The sequence below is a fragment of the Hirundo rustica genome, chromosome 1 (genome assembly GCF_015227805.2).
Source record: "Hirundo rustica isolate bHirRus1 chromosome 1, bHirRus1.pri.v3, whole genome shotgun sequence".
Classification (NCBI taxonomy): Eukaryota; Metazoa; Chordata; class Aves; order Passeriformes; family Hirundinidae; genus Hirundo; species Hirundo rustica.
In genome coordinates this window covers 112,896,865-112,919,976 of record NC_053450.1, presented here as the reverse complement: position 1 = coordinate 112,919,976, position 23,112 = coordinate 112,896,865, and the positions used below count along the sequence as shown (strand labels likewise).

At 37.2% G+C, this 23,112-nt stretch overlaps 1 protein-coding gene across 3 annotated transcripts in view; it reads left to right on the top strand.

Annotated features, from left to right (window-relative positions):
- The window catches only part of NEK11 (NIMA related kinase 11), an 84,702-nt gene that overhangs the window by 27,219 nt on the left and 34,371 nt on the right, over window positions 1–23,112 (top strand). For all 3 annotated transcript variants that reach the window (XM_040065740.2, XM_040065748.2, XM_040065757.2), the window contains exons 6-12: window positions 458–584; window positions 6,932–7,081; window positions 7,164–7,242; window positions 7,734–7,819; window positions 11,563–11,682; window positions 13,336–13,429; window positions 14,290–14,425. In XM_040065740.2, the coding sequence (XP_039921674.1) occupies window positions 458–584; window positions 6,932–7,081; window positions 7,164–7,242; window positions 7,734–7,819; window positions 11,563–11,682; window positions 13,336–13,429; window positions 14,290–14,425 (792 nt within the window). The remainder of the gene's footprint in view (window positions 1–457; window positions 585–6,931; window positions 7,082–7,163; window positions 7,243–7,733; window positions 7,820–11,562; window positions 11,683–13,335; window positions 13,430–14,289; window positions 14,426–23,112) is intronic.

Genomic DNA, 23,112 nt, shown 5'->3' with positions numbered 1-23,112 from the left:
CCATACTTTTTAAAGATATATTTTCTTGTGATAGAACAGTCCAGCAGACATTTTGTCAATAAGGAGATTTAAAGAAAATCATGTCTGAAATAGCATTTTGATTTGTAGTCAAGCATTTATTTGACAGATGCAGGAGTGGCAGTGAAATCTCTAGCCTTGAGGGCGTTTCAAGCTTGGCTGGACGTGGACCTGAGCAGCCCCATTTAACTTTGAGCCAGGGGTTTGAATCAGATGACCTTGTGAAGCCTCTTCAAACCAACAGTGTTCTGTGATATTATGCTTTTGTGGTGTTTTTATTTTGAAGAATTAGAGAAAGTAGTTTTTCCCTTTTATAAAAAAAATACTAGCAAAATTTTCTGGATGTACAGTCACTTTATCATGTCTGACAATAAACAAAGTCTATATGAATTGAGGTATGTTTATATTAATAGATTATTGTTTCTACTGATATTTTTAGGAGACTTTGGAGTTTCTTGTCTTTTGATGGGTTCATGTGATCTTGCAACTACTTTTATTGGGACACCATACTACATGAGTCCAGAAGTACTGAAGCACCAGGGATATAACACAAAATCTGACATTTGGTGAGTAGTCATAATGCTGTTTTGTATTGGAGTCCAGGGCATTCCTTTGGCTGCCCTGGAGGGTCAGGGACCTGGGCAGGGGGGTCTGGGACCCCAGCCCAGGGCTCAGAGAGACACTGGCTTTGATCTCAGTCCATGGGAAAAACTTCCTACACTGAGAGAAGGTTTACAGGTCACAAGAGTGTGAAAAATAGTAGTTTAGCTTATCACAGGGTGAGAAAATAGTAATTTTAGGTTCCTAGCATTGAAGTGAATGGGGACAAGATGGAGAACCTGGGGCGTTGTCTCCTTCTCCTTCTCCTTCTTCTTCCCTCACTCCATTGCTGCATTGATGTGGCACAAAGTAGTTAGTGAGGATTGGGTCAAAGTAAAGATGACCTTTTTAGTAATAGTGATAGACATTGGTAAGAAATAGTAAACAAGAAATACGTAGTAATTAGTATAAAAGATAAGGACAACCCAGCTCGGGGGGAGACGTGAGGAATCCATGCAGCTGTGAACATCTTGTCGGACTCTGAAAAAACTGTAAGATAAAAAAAAAATAAACGAAGTATGCAGCCTTGAAAAATCTAAACCCGAAAACTCCGTCTCTTCCTTCGGCTTAGCTCAGAGCTGTGCAAGGGAGAAAAGAACCCTGAAACCACCTAAATAACGGGGAAAGCCCCCGACAGTTTTGGTTGGATTAGGCGTTTTTCTCCACTAAAACTATTTCAGGACATTAGAATCAAATGTTGCATCTAAAGCCTTGCCCTTTGTTTTAAGAAGAGTGTCGTTGGCTTTTATTCTGGGTTATCTGAAACTTTAAAGGAGAATTAGATTCAGGTCCAGTCCCTGATGTGATAAAGGATGATTGTAGACAAAGTTCTGGTTTTTCTAGGAAGGGGGAAATCTCTTTTTTTCTTGTATTGAGATAGATGAATTCAAAGAAGCAGCTTTCTGTGAAGTTTTAGGTGGATGAGCAAAGATTGATTCTGGCTGAGAGGATAGAAGGACCTTCATAGGAACTAAATTTAAAAACATTGGCAAATGTTAAAAGCAAGAAAGTATGTGGAAGTGGAGCTGAAAATGAGAATAACTGCGGTGTTAGAACAGAAACAAAAAGGCACTCTGTTTTAGAAGATGCTCAAAGGTAGAAAGAAAAATGTCAGTTCTGCATTTAGATGGCACAAATTCTTGAGATCAGGACTTCTGAGGTGGTGATTAAAGCATCAGGTTTAGGAGTTGAGGTCTGTTGAAAGACTTTAGGGAACTTTTAGGTGAGCAGGTACTCTTCCAAGCTAAGTTGAAGAATTATTTTTTTGGAATGGCAAAAATATCTGGATTATTTATATGTGTGTCCTAAAGCATCTCATGTTTTAAGTTTAGAGTTAAAAGTGTTGATATTTTAATTTTGTCATAGTATTTTATTTAAGAGCTTTGTTTCTTTTATGAGGTGCTTTTGTTTTTTGTTTTTGTATTTTTCCTGTGGGTATGTATATCAGAAAATTAATTTTTTATAAATATTTCAAAACAGCAGAGTTCCTTTGTAAAACATTTGGCCCGTGGAATACAGTTTGATTGCTTCATAATTAACTTATCTCAGTTCTGCCTTTTCAAAATATACTTGTGGCTGCAGGATATAATTCTAAAAGTGGAGAACAGTCATCTGTATTTTCAAATGGTAGCAACCATTTTTCACAGTTGACATATTCAGTCCAGTCAACAGATATGTCAGGAATCTCATCTCATGGTCTGTGTAGATAACTGCTATGGATTTGATGTCAAATTCTCTCTTGTCTATCTGTAGCAAATACAGTTAATACGTGTGGTCAATAAAAATATATTGGGAGAAGATTTCAAAAGATGTCAAAACAAGTGAATAGACAGGGAAGCCTGCCTTTTGTGCTCCTCTACTGTAAGGAATAATTTCTTTTATTGCAGTGCAAATAGAAAGTAAATTACATGTTCAAGTTCTATTTGGGGTTACTAATGTCAATCCATATAGGTCATTGAAGATGTATAGAGTTAGCATAAGCAGAGTTTAGTACAATACTTTTATAAGTCATGTGTTGAGCACCCTTTCAAAATTTACGAAAACACAGGAAAAAAGCCCCCCCTCCCAAACTCAGCAGCTACCAGCTTTCTGTTATACTTTCTGCATTTTGTGATCTTTCCAAAGTATTACCAAGAGCACTCACCTGAGGTTGAGACTGCCTTCAGCAGGAGCTTCTTGGCCCTCACTGTAGCAACACTAAGGAGGAGGTGTGCCTTGACTCAGTACTTCCCCAGCCCACAAACCCCTTCTTTTTTTCCAGCCAGGAAACTTCTGATCAGGAATCATGTATTCGATTGATACTTTCATCTTTTAATAATGATTCTATTTGATTTTTTTTCCACTGTCCCCATTTAACCAAAAGACAAGAGGACACTGAGCATACAGGGGAGCCCACCCTGGAGGCTCCAGGTGAGGTTAAGTCCTTGGGACACTGTGCAGGAAGTTTGGTTGCTCACGAAGAATCAAAGATTCATAGAATTGTTTGGGTTGGAAGGACCCTTAAAGATCATCTCATTCCAACTGCCCTGCTGTGGGCAGGGACACCTTCCACTAGATGAGGTTGCTCAAAGCCCCATCCAGCCTGGCCTTGAATTCTCTCTCAGTTTGAAGTTATCCCTCGTCCTATCATTACAAACCTTTGTAAAAAGTCTCTCTCTGGTTCCCTCTCACTTTATGTGCTGGAAGGTACTCAAAGGTCTCCCTGGAGCTATCTCTTCTCCAGGCTAAACACCCCCAACTCTCTCAGCCTGTCTCCATGAGGGTGTTCTAGCCCTCAGATCATCTTTGTGTACCTCTTCTGGATTTGTCTCAGCAGGTCTGCATCCTTCTCATCTTGAGGGCCCAGAGCTGGATACAGTACTCCATGTGAATAGTGGTGTAGAGGGAAGAATCTCTGTCCTCAGCCTGCTTCTCACACTGCTTCTGATGCAGCACAGGATGTGGTTGGCTTTCTGGGCTGTCAGCACACATTGCCAAGTCAAGTTGAGCTTTTCATCAAGCAACATCCCCCAAGTCCTTCTCCTCAGGCCTGCTTTCAATCCGTTCTCTGTCCAGTCTGTATTTGTGGCCTAAGTGCAGGACCTTGCAATTTGCCTTGTACTCCATAAGGTTGGCATGAGCCCACCTCTCAAGTCCGCCAAGGTCCCTCTGGATGACAGCTCTTCCTTCCAGGATGTCAACCATCCCACACAGCTTGTCAGCAAACTGCCTGAGGATACGCTCAGTCGCTCTGTCCGTGTTGCTGACAGAGATGTTAAGTAGCGCTGTTTGTTGACTCCTGAGGAATTCCAAGGAGTTGCCCAAGTCTTTTATATGTAGCTGAAGTGGCAGTCTCTCTTCAGACTTGTCCTTCTGATCTCTATCAGGACTCAAAAATTCACATACCAAAATTCAGACTTACAAGTGTTCCCATGTAAAATGTAAGATAAAATACGTAAAATATCTTCTGGAAAAGACAATTGGTACTATCTCACCTTGTTATCATGATCCTCTCACTATTCAGTTCAGTTCATTGGAAAGACCTTAATTTATGCTGCATTACTAGTGTGCTCTAAAGAGACACTGTGCTTTTCAGGTTCACTGAGACCTTCTGCAACTGGTTTTTCAAAAGTGGCTTGAATATTCACAGTGCAGCTGCTGGTGCAAGAAGTATTGTCCTTTATAGCCCAAGGTCAATAGATGGGAAAAACTTCACGTTTTACAGTACAGAAGTTCTGCAGCTGAGCTCAGAGAAGTGGCAGAATTTGTTTTTCTTCAGCTGCAATGTCAGGGCTGGAGTTCTCTGCCATTCCATGCTTTATGTCAAATCTAAATTCACAGGAGGCAAATTGAAGTTGGTTCACATGTTCTTCCCAGCATCCCTGAGCCTGGACTGGCCAGGCAATGAAAGAAACCCTTTGCAGGTGACGCAGTCTGGGGTCTTCTCCTTTCCAGACAAGGAGCTTCTTCAGGGAGCTGATCTCAGTTCAGCAGTTCACCACCCCCTCTGCCCATCGGTGTTCCCCCTACAGATCTGGCAGATGGTTTGTCTGTTGTGTTTGGGTAAATTGGGCTGCCCACACCACACACCTTGAGGCTTTCATTTTATTGTGCTTGCTTGTCTGTGCTTTTCCCCAACTTTGTCTTTTTCTTTAATAATAACAGTCAAAAAATGAATCAATGTGAAGGCTGAGGGGAAGGGACTGGGGAAGACAGCAGCAGGGAGTTCTCATTTAAGGGCTGATGAGTGAATATTGTGGAAATTAAATTCAGAGACATATTCCTCACAAACTCTGAAGCCAACAAATCCTTAAGACCCGATATGATCAGACTAAGAGATCTAAGCCATAAAGGTATAAGCATTTACATTATCTGACTTTTGAAGTTAAATTTCAAGCTAACTTGGATCTTATAACCTTTGAAGAACTGTAACATTTTTTACAAAATATTAGAAGATGTTAAAAGGATGATAATATTTATGTAAGCAGCACCAAAAACCTCAGGGTGGTTTCTTCTAGGAGGGAGAAGTTAGAGGTCTGTCTAGACTAGTCTGTTTAGACTGGGGAGAACACACTGAAGTCTGTCCAGATGCCCCATTTTATGATGAAACTGTGCGTTAGTAGCTTCAACATGAACGGGTCATGCTACACTTTTGCTGAAATTATGTGCTGTTCAGGAGCCTTGTCAAACCTATTTGTGAATATAGAGAGTTGTCAAACCAAATGTGCTGGCTGGCTGGTTTAATGACCGTTTTAGAATTTTATAACATGGGCACTTAACGCAGGCTAAGATTATAAAAGTAATTAAATTATATGTTTGGATCACGTGCGGATTGCTTGCGGGAAATGGGAAGCAATTTCCTCCTGCTCCTCACAAGATGCTTAGGCCAGAAATGTAGAAGCACAACTGAGAAATTCAGTTTGGAGCCAAAAGCTTGTCTGTTACTTCTTTGGGTGTTTGCAGCTCAGCAGCCCACTTGGGAAGAAATAGCCTTGTTCAGGAACCCGGAGTACCATTTCTCAGCTTAGGAGATATTTATTCAGTTTCAAAGATTTTGATCCTGCAGAAAGAAACGTTATTATTTTTCCTTAATTTTTCTTTTTTCCGTGTTTTTTTCTTTCATGGGACAGATGGGATTTTCCCTGGGTAGCCTGTTCACAGCCCTAGCTGCAGCAAAATGCCCTGGGCAATCTTTTCATCTTTCTCCACCTCAGGTGTAGTCAGAGTACTAAACTAGATGAATAAATCAGCTTCCCTGATGTGTCAAATCCCATGTTCCTAATGGCTCATTAAACAATTTCTAGCTGCCAGAATCAAGCAGCTTCCAAAACAGATTGATTCTGCAAAAATAAGTTATAGTACAGTCTGTCAGGTTGGGATTTTCCTTCTTTTTTTCTTCTCTCTGGCTGATTTCCATTTTTATTTGATGCTTTCAGATGCTGTCTGCGTAGGGTGTTTTTGGTTGTTCTTTTTGCTTTTTTTCTCATGTAGTAATTATCTTGTTTTAGAGTCTTAACATACAGCATAAATACATATTATCATCTGTGTCTTACTGTTTACTGATTTTGAAAGTTGAAAGCTGTTTGACAGTTAAATTTTTTAAAAAAATAGGCAACTATTTATTTACCTCAGTAGCTGTTCTTTAGTTGGTTCTTAGCAAGAAATGCTCTGCTAATGGTTTTCACATACTTGCTTGAAAAGTACCAGTGAGTGCAGTGCCCCCCATTCTCTCTCTTCTTCCTTATTTGTACTGATTGTAGAGCCTGGGTTTCAGGTTTAAAATTATTTGCTCTTGTTCTTTTATTGCTAGATGGACCAAAACAACTCCTTTAACCAAAATGAGTAATTGAAACTTTATTCATTATATGCTTTCAAACATATCCCTTTCCTGAAAGCCATTCAGCCATGCGTATTTCTTATCATTATGCTTTATTTTCTTACTTCTTCTGGAATCACAGATTAAATTATAAATACCACAGTCAAATATAAAGATATTTAAGCTAGTTGCTTAGATGAGCCTCAACCTGAATCTGGCTCTCACCAGCATTTTCTGTGACCTTGATCAAGTCAATCGTGGATCAAGTCAGCACTCCTGACTGGAGAAAGAGCTGAGGTCTGAGCTGAGGTCCTCCAAGGTCTGCAAAACTCAACTCCCCCATTTTTTAAAACATGTTCATCAGCCAGAACTCAGCTGAAATGCAAACTGTTATGAAAAGTCATTACATAAAATTATTTTGAGAGTGTTTATTTGAAAATGTTCAACTTGGTGACCTTTTGTGATAGCCATTAGGACTGGTGAAAAATAGACACTATTCCTATTTGTTTGTTTTTCAAGGTCTCTGGGATGCATTTTGTATGAGATGTGCTGTATGAACCATGCATTTACTGGACAGAATTTTTTGTCTGTTGTGTTAAAAATTGTGGAAGGTGAAACACCTTCTCTTCCTGATAGATATCCAAGCAAACTGAATGCCGTGCTATGCAGGTATGTTATTTTCTTGTTTAGAAGATATTTCAGTAAGTTTGAACAATGGCTTAATTACTACTTTTGATTTTTAATATTTCAGCATGTTAAGTAAGAATCCTTCATTGAGACCAGCAGCAGCAGAGATCCTAAAATCCCCTTATATTGAGGAACAACTAAAGGTATGTAAGAAAAAGGAGTATACACTTGCCATTTGAGTACGTATTTTGCAAAAGCAAAATTGGAGGCAGGTATAACATTGAGAAAAAATAATTTCATAGCTGTTGATGGGAGCATCTGGGGGACATTCAGAGCTATAGGACAAATATGACTGAGGAATGAAGCCCTCATCATTTGACAAGCTGAATGTATCCCCTTTTAAATGTTATGAGCAATAAGAAAAATACATTTTTGCATAACAAATGTGGATCATTTGGATCTGGGCACATATATCTCTAAATTGTTCTGGTTAGTCGTAGTTTTAATGAAAACCAATGCCTTTTTTGCCCATTTTGCGCAGGCTTCCGTGCCTGTATTATTTGGCTTTCTGAGAAGGTGGGGAGGGAAACTGCTCAGTCAGTTTTTATATCAGGATGGTGTTGGGTAATAGCTGAAGATTCTGGATAATTTTAGCATCAAGTCTTGATACCGCTTGTGTTTTATTTCTTTGCAGAAAATACAGTACAAGTTCACAAACATCACTGTGAAAGACAAGGCGCTTAACTGGCAGAAAGAAACTGCTCCCGCTTTTAGTGCTGTGTAAGTATTTTTAGCAGTTTTATGGGCAGTAGTATATGAAATTACGGTGTTGCCAAATAACGTCGTTAACACTTGTGTCAATCTCATAGTGCTTTATGTTTAGACAAACCTATTCCCCTGACATACAAGAGAGCAACCACATCAGGGAGATGCATAATTAAGATTTAGGGAGTAAAAAAAGATTTGCAGATGAAATAGTTTTATTTAAAAAGTGTAAATTGCTCATACATGTGCAGTATATGTTTATGTTAATTTAGTAGCAATTGGTATATAAATCATGACCTTTGTCTTTAAGTTTTGGAGGTTTAAGCTGTCATTTTAGTTAGGTCACCATCATTTATTTTGCTGCTGTTTCTGAACCTACTAAAAATTGAATGTGAAAGCTATGTTTCTTAAATGACACCAAACTAAAAGCATATACACTTAAACTAATACTTATCTAATACCTCTGTAGGATACGGAGGTATCCTACAGAGATATTAGATCTTGCAACTAGATCTTGCAACTGCAGTGAGAAATCAAGAGTAGCAATGTTTCTTGGCTCTTACATCAGCAGTGTCTTCACACATGATCTCTCTCTTTGGCACGGAATATATATTGATTTAATTAATTGTATTAAATTACAATGCTGCAATGTTTAAAGCAAATTCCAGCATGGACATTTTAATTTTGCCTTTGTAAGTTTGCTCTGCAGTTTCATGGGCAACTTGCCCTCCCTTTTGCCCCTCATCCCTGAGTTTTCTGTACGGTTCTTGTTTTGTTGAGAGCTAACAAGAGCAAACCCAGAAGTTGGTGATCCTGTGAGAAAGCAATGAACATCCCTGTTTCTTGTTTCCTCTAAATAACTGCCAAGATTTTAACAGCACTCTGAAATTTGTTTTGAATTATTCGGTAACAGCAATGAAGATTAAAACAATCCAGAGCTGGCAGTGCCTTTGAGGCTATAAGACTTTCACCTTTGGTTTTGGTGACCTCTGCTCTTGTACAGGACCCACAGTTTTTCAGCGGTGATCACTTTGCAGATGCTGCCAATTCTGCAGCTTGCAAGCCTCCCTTCAGGAGAGGTGACCACCTTCAGCTTTTCCAAACGAAGCGTAGTTTGCTGTCAGTGGTAGGAAGAAAGACAGTTGAATTCAGCATGGTAAAACCTTTTATAAATAATTTTACCCAGTTTAACTGCTGTCAGTGTATCTGTAGGCTCTCATCTCTGCAAATTGTGGTTTGGGTTTCTACTCAACACTTCTGTCCTTAGTGTCTCTTGTTGACAGATGGGTCTCTGTCTTTTTGTGAGACCAAAGTTTTCCATTTTGGTATGAATAGGTATCTTTAGTACAAATAGTTCATTGAACATTGCAAGCCTTGATATAAAAATGAAACAATAAATATATATATTCAAGTTAATTCAATTAACTTTGAGAGGATTCTTTCCTTTTCAAATTAGAGATAGTTAACTACAGAGATGTTCCTTAGAGATATACTGTGAATAGTTTTGGGGCACTGAAATGTTTCCTAGATACTTTGCCAACTCTATCTGAATTTTATTCAGTATTTAATGCTTGTTGAAACATAGAGTACGAAAATCTTCAAGAAACTTTTAATTCTTGTCTTTGTCTTGTGGGCACAAGATTTCAGATTATTCTATGCACCAAAACTATTGTATCCACTTCGGGGAAGCAATATTGTTACTTGCAGAATAAATATCCAGACTTCAAATATCCTTATGCTTCTAGAAGGGACTGATCAAACCACTTCGTTTTTTTTTTTTTTAAATATATACAGTATTCTATACCTGATCCATTGTCATTAGCTAGAATGTATTGAATCTCATCACCTTCCAAATGGACATCATTTTCTGACAGAGGCAGCCTGTGGGAAGGACATTTATATATATCCCAGAATCTTAAAGTATACTTTTTCAAAATCAAGTTTGTAATCTCTAAGAGGAAGAGCAAGTAACTAACTACTAACTAACTAAGAGTAACTAACTAACTACAAACATCATGTTCTTATACTATTGTTGGAAGGAAATAGAAAGTATGCTTCTGTGCAGAGGTCCAGAATTCCTATAAATCGTGAAACCATGAATGGCAATTTATCTTGAGGTTTTAGAATTCAGGGCATCAATTAGAGTGAAAAATCCTATGAGCAGCTTTACTGTAGCTTATCCTCACTTGTGTTACAGTGTGATTATTTTTGCCCAAGTGTTTGGAATATGCAAGAAATCATAATCTTATAATGACTCTCACTGTACTTATGAGAACAGTAGCAGCCGGTATTGTCACTGGTAACTAAAATGCAAAATAATTTGTGCAACTCCAGATCTAAAGAGGCAGGCAAAAATGAGCTAAAAATACCTGAAAAATGACAGAGGGCAGAAAAGGGGAGATGAAAAAATTAAACATAGTGAATTCCCCATATCTGCTGTCTTGCAGCAATACTCCAGTCCCAGTGAGTGCACAAGCAATTGCTTGCTGTGGTGTTCTCCTCAACCATTGCTACTTTATATTTATCTTTACTTTTTTTTCACCAGGAATTCTTTTTGCCATGCAAAGCAAAAAGGTTGACTCAAGTTTCTTCTAGTAAAGGCTTATTTTAATGGCTTATTTTAATCTATTCCCAATCAAGTCATAAAATTTTAAATACTTAAGAAAGTATAAGGCTGTACAAGTTCAATTTCAACTTGAATGAAAAATTGCTTTTTTCCCCCATGAGATTCTTTTAATTTAAATTAGAGTTTTATACAGGAGACAAGAAATATGTCTACATTATTCATACTTGAAGAGTTAGTTCCATTCTTATGAATAATTGAACTCTTCTTGTCTTTGCCCTTAATCTTTCATATTTCACACTAATATTCATATCTTTGCAATATTTGAAAAACGTAATGAATCTTCTCTGCTCATTTATTAACATCTTGATTTCAAAATGATAGTCCAAATGGAGTGTTACAATTTGTATAGTTACAAACCTGGCCTCTTAGATTATCAGAAGTGAATTTATCTCATAAGAGCAAAACCAGTAATTTGAAATGAATACTTGGTATTATAAATACATGGTATAATAGATATACTGTGTAATGAAAGGAGACTGCCAAGGCATTTCAAACTAGGGTTTAATTTTTGTTTTAATTACTCTAGGATGTGAGATAAGAATCTGAGATTAGTATCCTTTTTCTGATAAAGGACTAATATTGATCTCGGTTGGTAAATACAGCTGAAATACGTAAGTCAGTAATTCATGCTCAGCTTTCAGAGATGGTCTATGGAGACCGTTTTATCTGTGAACTCTTATTATTGATTAGGAGCAGAAATTCAGAGAGGACAACATGATAATTATATCTGTCATTAAGGACACATAAATATTCTCTGTTATTCTAGACATCTTGCAACAATCAGTGTAAAATGTACGAGTGGTACTATGGCTCTCATTTACAGACTGCCTTTGTACCTGGAATATGTCCAATAATGAAGCCCGACAGGGTAAATATTTCACTGTGCTTCAATATTCTTTTAAGGAAATGAATCTACCTTTTTCCTTCCTCACCTGAAATGATTCACCTTCTTCACAAATCCAAGTTTAAATATTTCAATTTAAAGAGGCATTTGCTTTCCAAACGAAAGTCTATTTAGTCTGCTATAGTGCCAGAGACTTTCTAATTATTCCATTTGAAATGTCACTGTTTCAATATCCAGTCAAAATTTAAATTTTTATGTGAAGATGGGTTTGCTTGCATTCAATTTCAGGCAGAAGAAAGTTCATTTGCAAACTCTTCAGGAACTTTCTGAAGTACAGAAAATGACACCACGGGAAAGAATGCGGTTGAGGAAGTTGAATGCTGCAGACGAGAAAGCAAAGAAGTTGAAGTGAGTTGTGCCCTAACCATGTAATTTCCCCCACCCAGCAGTCTAATTGGAGAGTAGAATTGTCAAGGTAGAAATAAAAACAGTATGGGCCTTCAGCTGCTCAAAGTCAATGAGGATTTTGGATGGCAATAAATCACACTAATTATTTATATAGGAGAAAAATGAGGGCGTTACCTCAAAACAGGTGTTTTGAGTACCGTGGTTATGGTTAAATAAGTATATGAGAGATTTTCAGAGGTGTTACAATAGGAGACTTTTTTTTAATGGCTGATTATGTTAAGAATAGCCCAGTCTGAGGAGTTGGACGTTTAGTTACAGTCCAGCTTTTGTCAATTGTTTTGGCCTGAGAGGTTTTCCAATAGAAGTTAATAGCTCAGAGGATAGATAGTCTTTTCAAAGGATCAAAGATGGGTAATCGTTGTGCTGGAAAGGCTTTGTGATTTATGGTTGTTTGTTTTTGTTTTTGTTTAAGTGGGACATAATAAAATGTTTTGGAAGAGATTAGGTGCAGTTTCTGATGGAATATGAGAAACAACTGGAAGGTTTTGTTTGGGGTTTTTAAATAAAAACCAGAATATACTGTCTTGATGATGCATTTGCAACAAAGAACTAAGACCTTCATGTCCTTTTGGAAAATATGTCTGAAGAGTAATTGTGCATGACTGGCATTTGCTACATAAATTGATTCTCATTAAAAAACCCCCTCTCCCTGAACTGATATAAAAAGCATTAATTTTAAAACCCCTTCTGCATTGTGCTTTCAGTAATATGGTAGGCCAATTCTTGTACTAATATGAAATTTGTGAATAGGAAGTCTGTCTCTTTCACTTTTTAAAAATTAATGGAGATTAGGAAATAATGCTAATTGCAGGATTGTTCTAATTTGGTTTTAATTTTTATTGCTTTCTTGCATTTTGATGTTTTCTGATGAGATTTTCACATTTTTTCTTTCCCCCAAAAACAAAATGAAATATAGCTGTTTTGTAATATGAAGGCAACATTAATATTCAGACCTTGTCCCCAGTCATGAATCTTTAAACCAGATCAATATTGAGCTCTAGATCACTGTCAGCTGACTCTGGCTGAAAATGTTGGAAACAATGTGAAAATGATACCTTCTCAGATGGGAGATCTGCTTCCAGCAGCGCAAATGTAGAGATAGGTGGGAAGGGAATAGATTAATGGAAGCTGGAAAAACTGCTTAATGTAGCACCTGCCTTAAGTGGTTCCACATAGAAAAGCACGATTACCAACTGTCCCCCAGAGGAAGAGTTCATAGCACACAAATGTTGCGTGCCTGTCTACAGCTGAAAGGTCCCTGCACTACATGGTGGAATGAAGCCCGAAGTATTTAAGACCCTTGGAAGAACTAGAAAAGACTGGGCCTGATAATTTACTATTTCTTAATTATGTTTTGCAAGTTGTGAAAGTAAAATATAATAGGGTTTGAAAATAAGGTCTGAAATATCTTTTTGCATTCATTAAAATCAGTATCTATATGAATATATGAATATGTATCTATATGTATCTATATGAATATTTGCCAACATGAAAATCTCAGTACGAAATTTATTTTTCCATGTCTGCTTTTACAAGATCCCCTTGTGCATGCCCTGATATCACATTCTAAATAGAAGCGTTCTGTATTTACAGGCAACTGGCAGAAGAAAAATATCAAGAAAATATCAAAAGAATGCGAGAATTCAGGTCCCGTAATTTTCAGCAGCTGAATGCCAACATCCTACATGTAAGTATGGGCTGTTGTTTTGGAGGTCTCATTTATGTGCACCCAGTGTATAACACTTCTCTGTTTCCCACATGGTTCCTTTAGCACTAGAGGCACGGGCCTGTTCTGAGACTAATAGCTGGGAAGTGCATCAAAATCTGGACTGCTTAGCTGAACCGGTTTATCTGTGATGAGGCAAAGTATATTCAGTTATTCAGATATGGTTCAAAAAGCTCTCTATTCGTTGCACAGTTCTATTTTTTCAAGTGACTCTTTCTCAATTTACCCTTAAAGCTAAATCTGCTCTCTGAAATGTTTTTACTAACTGTATGACATCGGAGTTCAAAATATGTTTAGTTTCAAGATGTTTAGATTTGTAATCCTTTAAACATTTTAATTTGTCATGGCTGTGAGTTCTTTTCATTTGGTTAAGCATATTAACACTTCAACTGGCTTTCTAGTAAGAATGAAGACTTGGAATGACTCCCAGAATAAGTTGTCCTTTGCTTTTAAGCTATGTGCAACAGAAGATGAGCCAGTTTAATGCTAGCACCACATCCTATTGTAGAAAGAAAAGAGTCAGTTTGGAAATAGTTGGTCAACACATGATAGAAATAATTTTTTGTGGGTTTTGTATTCTATCTTTTCTTTCGCATGTCCTCTGGTTTCCATTTTCCATTGTGTCTAGAGAAAAAATATATTAAACCTGCTTCTTCTTATGGCTGAGTCACTACTGATCATTTACAAAAATGTTAAGATTTTATTTTTGTATTTGTCTAATACAAGTCCCAGGAATTGTGTAGATCAGGGTAACCACTGTGTTGTGATCCTGCTGAAAGCTCTGTTCCTGTTTCTCCATGCTGCTTCACCATTTGACGAAGGAATCTGATGAGCAGTCTTCAAAACACCTCATTCATTCTCAGCCAGGCGCTACGGGCAGCTACGTGTCCACAGGAAATGATGAACCAAGAGGGAACGGGACAAGTGAGCTCGGCATGTCTGAACTTACAGACCACGGTAAGAACTCAAAGTCTGACGTTTAAATGAAAATTCCTATCAAGAAAGAAAGATTCATCCCTTGTAGTTCATATGTGGTGGGAAAACTGCAGTTTAAAAAAGTGGTCAGATTTGTAAAGTTGTCAAAAAATAGTGAAGAGAGAAGGAAATTAATCTGAGTGAATGTATGTACAGCAGATGTATAGCAAGGTTACGTGGCAGGAGGTCTGTGTTCCCGAAGTTTGAGTGACCTGTGAGCAGAGATAGAGGTGAATCTCTCCTTCCTCCAAAGGAGATGCTGAATTAGAAGGAAAGAACTTAAACTTTCCACATGTGAAATGACTGGCATTAGAAACGCATTTCCTACTTATCTCTCCAGTGAAAAAGGGAGTACAAGAATTCAAAGTGTTTGCACTCTTGGTGTACTTTGATGCCACTTTTCTTTACCTTTAACAATGAGAGAAGCAGATGGAAACTTTTTAAACTCCGCTTATCAATATTGTTCACATATACTTGGCTATTGTCTAAAGAATATGAAATATATATAACATGTATTTTTCTGTTAAAGACATAAAAATAGTCAAGCTTTTTGAAAATGGTCAGACTGGAAATCTTGTGTTTAATGAGGAGAATATTTTTAAGATCACATTGATATGTTTTTGTCTACAATGTTCTGGAATAGTGTCTTGCTCTTAAATATTTAAAAATCATTGTGTGAGCACTATTGTGGTGAAAGATTTTTAATTAGATTAGAATCTTGGCAATACACGTCAATATACTTCGAAGCAGGAATACTACTTTTCTCTAAGAGCACTGCCTTTTAGTGTTGGTTTATGGACATCTATGAAAGTATAGGTCATTAAATTAAAGGCATCAGAATCAGTTCGCTTGTGGTGGTGTTTTGGGTTTTTTTAATAGCAAATGGTGCTTTTTTCTTTCAGTGTACCCTCATTTGTGTCTGTGTGGTTGGCTTGCTGTTTCACAGTATGAGGAGAGATGACCTGTGTAGGAGAGGACCCAGCTGCTAGAAATACATCCTGGGGGGAGGGTGGGGAAATGTGCAAAGGGAGGACTGAGAGAAATAAGTAAATGTAGATGAGAGATGGACTGGGAGAAGCATACAAAGACTCCTAAACAGGAACAGAACAACATGCTTGGAAGGAAAGAAACAGATTTTTCTGCCTTCAGAGGTCATTAAGCTGTTTAACTATAATGACAGGAATGAGATGCATTTCTATCTGTGATGCAAAAGCTGGGTCAGTCCATTGTACAAAACTGAATGCATGTTTAATTGCTTGTGCCAGAATCTCTGCTGGAGGAGTGGTGGGTTCATGACAAAAAGGAGTTATGGATAAGCAAGAGAAATTATATGGTTTCTCTTCTCTGCTTTTACCTCTTTTCTTTGCTTGTTATTCCTGAAGCTGATGTCAAAGCTTGTTCTTACTTTATTCAGTATTCAGCCTCTTCTTTTCTTTAAACATTCCAGTGCAACGATGCATATCCTACATGCCTAATTATTAAGAAGTTATTAATTGCACCTTTGTATTTGAAAATGTAGAAACTGTTCCGGCTATTGATTTTCCAACAGAACTTTGTTCTTGATCAATGGCTATACAATAATGAAAGAAAAAAACTAGAAGCAAGGCTATAAAATGGTTTTAACAAGTTGTCTATCATGTTAATTAATCTTGCTGACCCTTACTATGTTAACAAAAGAAGTTAGCATGTGAAAACCAGACTAACAAGCTCCCTTGTTATAACTAATAACTAAAAACTGTTTAGGAAGGAGAGAAAATGCAGGAGCAGTTTTTAAATTATCAGGGCAGACCTAAAAAAGTCCTCTCAAGAAAAGCTGGTGAGGAACAGCTAGGGATAGTACCCCAGACCCAGCAGGTACGGAGGAAGGTCAGAATGTCTGTGGCTCATAACCTACAGTCCTTATAAAATTTGCAACATGAGCTGAAGAGAGGGTTTGGAGTATGGAAAGACCAAGCTATTAAAGGATTAAGGAAAGGAATAGAGAATAAAATACCTTGCACTCCTCTTTCAGTGAAAATTATCTAACCATTATGAATCATAGTTGTATGTCATTGTGGAAGATGTCAAATACAAAGCTTAAGGTTTAGCTTTAGTAAGTGGTTTTGATGTGGCATCTTGAGCCTGATGTAGTAGTGGTAGTTACAATTAACTGAAATTCGGGAAAAACAAGGCAGTGTAGTTAGATAAACAAAACTCACTACGGCAGTTAGGGGTTTTGGACTCCACAGTGGAAAAGTTTTAGCAATGACAAAATCATTCAACTGCTATAGATTTCCCTAGGAAGTTTAAGCTTCTCTCCATGTTTGCTTTTTGTAATCAGCAGGGATAATCTGAACATTTTTTATTCTAACTGGTAGCTTTGTGCACTTGAGAGACATTTGAAAGAGTTCTTTGAAATCACCTACAGCTGACCAGTTTGTTAAGTCTTCAAGCACATTTATTTGATGGAAGATGAAAGATGTGAGTGGACCCTGTGGTTTTGATGTGGAGATGATCTCATTGAACTACAGAAAAACTTCCTCAAGACTGCTTACAGCTGGTACAAGTTCTTGAGAACTTAAAGAAATTATTTGATTCTTATTCCTAAAGAGAGATGCTTCAGGCACTGTAAATGCTGTTTATTTAGCAATGTTAAGATATATTGCCTTATCCCCTAGCACCTTAAGTACTTCTCTCTTCCTGTGTATAAACCTCCATATAGCACTTCTATATTGTTCATATGTTTTTGCACTGTTCACTTTTAGCATACCCGGACCTTCCGTTCTTATTCTTTCCTTGAGATGTTTCCTAGCTCTTACCTCGGAATTTATAATAGATTATTTTGATTTCAGTGTCCTAAGTTTTGAACTCACAACTCTATTCTTTGAGTTTCCTTATTTTCCATTGTTTTACTTCTCAGGTTCATCTAGTATTTGTTCTTATATTATCCTGGCTCTGGGATGTGGTCTCTCCAGCTGACATGCATACTAGAACAAAGGATTCTTTTAGTTTGGCTATTACTTTTCTCCACACTGCAGATTTTCAGAGAGCTGGGCGGGATAACATTACCCGCAATAGTGAAGTTTCAAAAATGCATTTTAAATTTCTCTTTCTCTGAAGTCACTACAATAAGTTTCTGAACAGTTTTGCATCTTTAACCATACTAGCTAAAGTAAACAAATGTTCTCCTGATATGTGAAAGGACAGACAGTGGAGTGGCTGAGAGCTAGAGAAAAATTACTTCTATGATTACTCTTAGTCATATTAAGTAAGTAACTGAAGTATGTTGATTGTATGATTGGAACAGTAAATGTTCTTACTATATTGTTTCAGCTAGTTAGACCACTAATGTGTTCCTTAGAATACTAAACCTTTGTAAATAGAAGAAAAAAGTATTTTTGCACATTTGCAAGTTTTTTATGTAATAGCTTTAATCTGCATAGGTTTTTAGATTGTTTAATTGGAAACAAGACCTAAATTATATTTTGCTAATGAGATATTTGAAGAAAGATATTTTATAGCTGTGTTTAATATTAGTTGAAAAATGTTGATATCTCTGTCTTATGTGTCCAGGAATTTATGGAATTTTCATCATACAAATAATTTATGTTGGATGGAGCAATTAAGAATATATTGTACTACTAGGAATAATTTTGGGTTACTGTAGATATCTTTGTGTCTCTTCCATCTTCAGTTTCTGCAAGTACAAACAAGAGACAAAAAGAGCTGAAATAAGATTTGTATAGAGATAGTACACAGAAATACTGAGCCGCTGAATTGTTAAATTCAAATATTTGTGTATTGAGCATATATATATGTATAGATCTGTACATGTAATTTGTTTTCAATGAGCAGTGTAAAATGGAATAGCTAATGATTAGCATTAGGAATAGCTAATGATTAATAGCTGAATTTCCTTTATGCTTTGATTTGGATGTTTTGTTTTCTGCTTCATTTCTCCAGTTCATTTTATTGATTAATTATTTCTGAATGTTGAAAAGCATATTTTGCAAGTCATGGCAATGACACAGGACTGAGCAATGCAAAATGAGAAAATGTGTCAGGATAAACTTGTGCCTATATTTCCTGTTCTTGCTGAGGGTACCTACAAAGTAAATTATTCATCTTCTCTTGTTCTCATTGAAAAGAAAAGGCACTAGCAATAAATTACTTAACATCACTCCACGCCCCCCACCCCTGTCTTTTGACCAATTTTTTATAGAAGTTAGCTCCATTTGGACTAGGACAGCTAGGCCAATGTACATTTTCTGGAGATTACTGCATTTTAAGTGCATGTACTTATCTTTCAGAAGTGGGTTTGTGAAAATGCTGGTGAAGGAAATTATATTGTAGTGCTGGCAACCAGAGGTCAGTTCATCTAACAGAAAAAACCCAACAAAGCCATGAAAAAGAACTCTGCATATTAAACTGCTCATTTCCATTAGTGATAATGGCTGCAGCTGAAATAAAATAATTCATTTTATAAAGCACAAACAAAAAATTATCAACAGGATAATAGGACCATCCATGACCTGCAACGCAGACTTCTTGTTATGGATGAATATGGTCAGTGTCTTTCTCTGCCAGTTAGAACAAGGCAGTTGCAGCTGGGCAGGTTCATTACGTGTTTAATGTTTAATGATGTGGCCTCCCTCTAAAAAGATACTGGAACCATCACAAAAGTAATGCATTACTTCCTAATATTGCATTATAATTCATCTTAATTTTCTAATTTACTTGACTAAGCTTGTCCTCCACTTTCCTGATTCAAAAAGAATGACCAGAGAAGCAGATAGCCCCTTTTCCAGAGAACTGGATATTGATGTTTTAGGATGCAGAAAGTCATCTTTGCCCTAGATTTTCCTCTGATAGACTGCTTCAGCTTTTTTGTGTGTGCTACTACACACTGGGCTAGGTAATGGAAGATCTCTCACTGCATTATATTATTTATTTGAGTGCAGGTAGTTTCGCCTTGGTCGCAATGTCTTCTAATGAAGCCAGATTTTACAGCATAGTTCCTCTCAATTCCTTGTTCAGCTTGATTCCTTTTGACTTGTCTAAGTTTGCAGAGATATTGAATAAATTAGGCAACACTGCTTATGGGGACTTACTATAAAAAAATCCAGAGAAGTCTGTATCAGTCCATGCAGTGTATCCGCCTATGTGGGAAAGTAGCGTGGAATATCAGAAATTTCTTCGTTTACTAGATAGAAAATCCTCTAGGTAGAGAAGCTCCGTCTTTGCAGCTGAAAATAGCATGAAGACCAAGGCATAATCCTGTTATACAACAGTAATAGCTAAAGGTTCAGGGTTTCTGATTCAATTTCTACGGTAGAGTTTCCTTTGAAATTGGCTACAAAATCATAAGCTGTATCTAAAGGTGCTTCTAAATGGTTCAGTACAATTACAGATGCAACAAATCTGCCATTTCCTTACCGTCATTGTTGATCCTTCTGGTTTGGATCAGTGTTTACAGTTGAAAGATAAACTGGATACAAAGCTATCTTCACTACCAAAGGCCCAGACCTTTTACAGAAACCATAAGGAGTGTCAAATCCAACAAGCCACACTCCAACAGGCATGAAAACTTAAGCCACGCACTGGCATTCGTGGCTAAAATTGCCACTTTATATTCATATCAATTTCACAGCTGGTGAGACATGGTAAACAAGGGTGGAGAGGATTTTTTTTTTTTTTTAAGGTATTAAAAAATTGTATATGTATCTATATTTTTAAGGTACCACTTGGTTGCCTGAAATGAAAGAAAGCCAAAGCAAAACAACACTGGACATAAGGAGCACTAATAAAATATTATATCCTGCATTTTTGGATTGCCAGCTGGGGCTTCCGTTGCATTCACATCCATTTTTGTAAGACTCCCAGCTCTGCATAAACTGCTACTGCAGTTAATAGGCATGTTTTTGTGTGGGAAGGGATCCAGTTAAAAGAGGAGAATAGCTTCAGTTAAATACTTGTGGGAATTACATTCTTTGTACGGAAAAATAGTGCAGCAAATTAAAGCTATATGAATAAAGGGAGATATTATATGATCTCTCTGATCTGTATTATATTGCTTTTTATTTCTGTATACTACGAAGATCATAACATGTTAAATTCCTTAGCTTAAAATCTTGCAATACATAACACCTGGCAACCCCCCAATTTCATTACAGTTTCAAAATAGCTAAGTATGTTAAAGTAATTGTGTGCATTATTCCTATGTCTCTATGGCTAATTTTGAGTTATGGATATATTGCTTTGACTTTCAAGTGGGCAAAGTTCCGTTGACCCTCAAATAGGAAATGTTCGGTCATTATAAAATACTGCGCTTTTTTCCTGGCCTGTTATTTTTACAAGCTGTGTTGAAGGATTTTCAAGGTAGTTTTGTAAATCTTGGAATATTTCTGAGCAGATCTTCCAGCATCTATGCACACACCCCTTTGTTTTAGTGCCTGTAAAATGGTACTTACTCATACTCATGGGTAACTGAGTAACACTCTAAAAGATGACCACGCAAGTGATCACAGAGCTCCAAGGCTTTAAGGAAAATCAAGTCTCCTCTTGTTTTTCAGTCTGGCAAGTCAAAATAAAGCAGAATAGTACTTACAATAAGTGGCATTAAGCACCTTTCTGCATTATTCTTGTTCCATTATCCGTTGTAACCAGGAAATCCTGTCTCAATTAAGAGGACAGCATTGCTGTGAGCTCTGCTGTGGTTAACCATTTGTTTCCTCTTTCTTGTGGTTACCCTGCTTCCAGGATCATAAGGCGTGTTCCCTGACTTGCTGCAACGAGAGCGTGGGATGCTTGTGGAGAGAAACTCACTGGTTTCGTTCTGGCATTTGCAGTTACCAGTCCTACACGTGTCCTTGGAACATGGGGTGACAAACTCCTGAGACTTGCAGGATCTGAGGGTCCTCCTCATCTGTCTCTTGTTTTCATTGCTCGGTTTCACACTGAGCTCAACTTGTCCCAGATTCAATTAAACGAATACTAAATGTGATTTATTCTAGCATAATCAAGACTTAATGAAGTTTGCAAGTTTTATCCAGAAATTTATCAATGCTTTTTTTTTTTTTTTTTTTCTAAATCATTGACTAAAGCGTTATTGTTCTTGTTTAAGGAGTTCTTCCCTTGAAGTATTGCCTTTGGAGAGCAGGAGTTGAACTCTAGCCGTAAACTCCTCAGGAAACCTTTTCCAAATCTATCTACTCTTCAACGTGCCTAGCTACTAAAATCTTTTCATAGCTTCACAAAGATTCATAGCTTACTTCTTACAAGAAGTCTTGCTCTTGCAAATTCACAGAGGAGAGCTTGCAGCATGAAGTCTTTACACAGCAGTTACATAAAAAATCCCAAACACTTCCAAAACGTGTGCAGAGAAAATTATGTTACTGTATAGCTCCTACTTTTTTCCTAATCTGTTTTTCATACTGGTTTAGTTTGGCATTGATAAAGAGAGTCTGCTTCAAAGTTCACCTTGGCCAATGACTACAGTTAAAATTATTCTGGCCTAGTCCTTTTAAAAATGGCACAGGAATTCCCTTCACTCCTTCCAAAGCTTTATGTTAAAAAAAACATTTATGAAACATTCTGTGAATTTAGGAAGCAATTAGAAGCAAATGCACTGAGACTGTATAAGTAAAAAAAAAAAAAAATACTGCATACTGGATTCTATAGCAGATACTTTCAGATGATTTCAGTGTTTTAAATCTTCCTTAGAAGGATGCTAGTTTTTTATTCCAAGTTGTCCTACCTACAGAGCAACATAGCTTTACATTGCACCTTAGACACAAGGTTGACCTGATGTAAATAAAGATGCACCAGGCTTTTGCTTGCAAACAAAGCATCAGTGAACAGGATGGTGTTGAAAAACATTTTGAAAGGACTCCCAGTCCAGCCCCAGTCGTAGTTCTATGGATTACTTATCAAACTAGAGGACATTTCTGCGGAGCTGAGACAAATTATATCGTGATGCAAGAAGATGGAGGCAATTCCAAGTGAGGAAGAATTCGCTCTGAAAGAAGCTGTAAATGTTAAATTAGTTTGTATATTCTACCAGTTAACTTTCACTGCGTGTGACTGTCAGACAGCTGGGTGAAGGGAATGAGATGACAGCAGTGAAGATCTTGGTTGAATTCTCCTGCTATATTTTCTGTTTCACAGAGAAAAGTGTGCCCCTGTGACCTTGTAAATATGTGCTTTCGCAAGTGAATTTCATCTAGGTGTTTAAGGGCTCAATACCTTTTTCCTTGGTTGCAATCATTTGCTTGTTTTTCTTACTTGTTCAACATATAACTTATATTATTGCTTATATCCAAATTAAATGCATTTTGCATCTTTGCTAGATCCAGACTCTCGTGTGCACAACTGCTTACACCGAGTTTGGATATGAGCCGTTCCCATTCATTTTCTTCTCTTTCTGTAACTTCTGGTTGTGAAAATATCCCCAACTTAAGTCTTAAAAATGGCATTCTTGAACCAAATCTCAGGGAGAAGGAAGCAAGTCTCTTAAGGGGCAGATTTTGTGTTAACATATGGACTTTTTCCTTCCCAACACTGTAGCCAGACAGAAAGGGAAAGTGTCAGGGCGTTGGTATTGGCCGGATTCAGGAAATCTGAGTTTTACTGGAAAGTATACTTTAATAAAATAAGTTTAAAATAACTCAGGGAGTAAGATAATTTTAAGT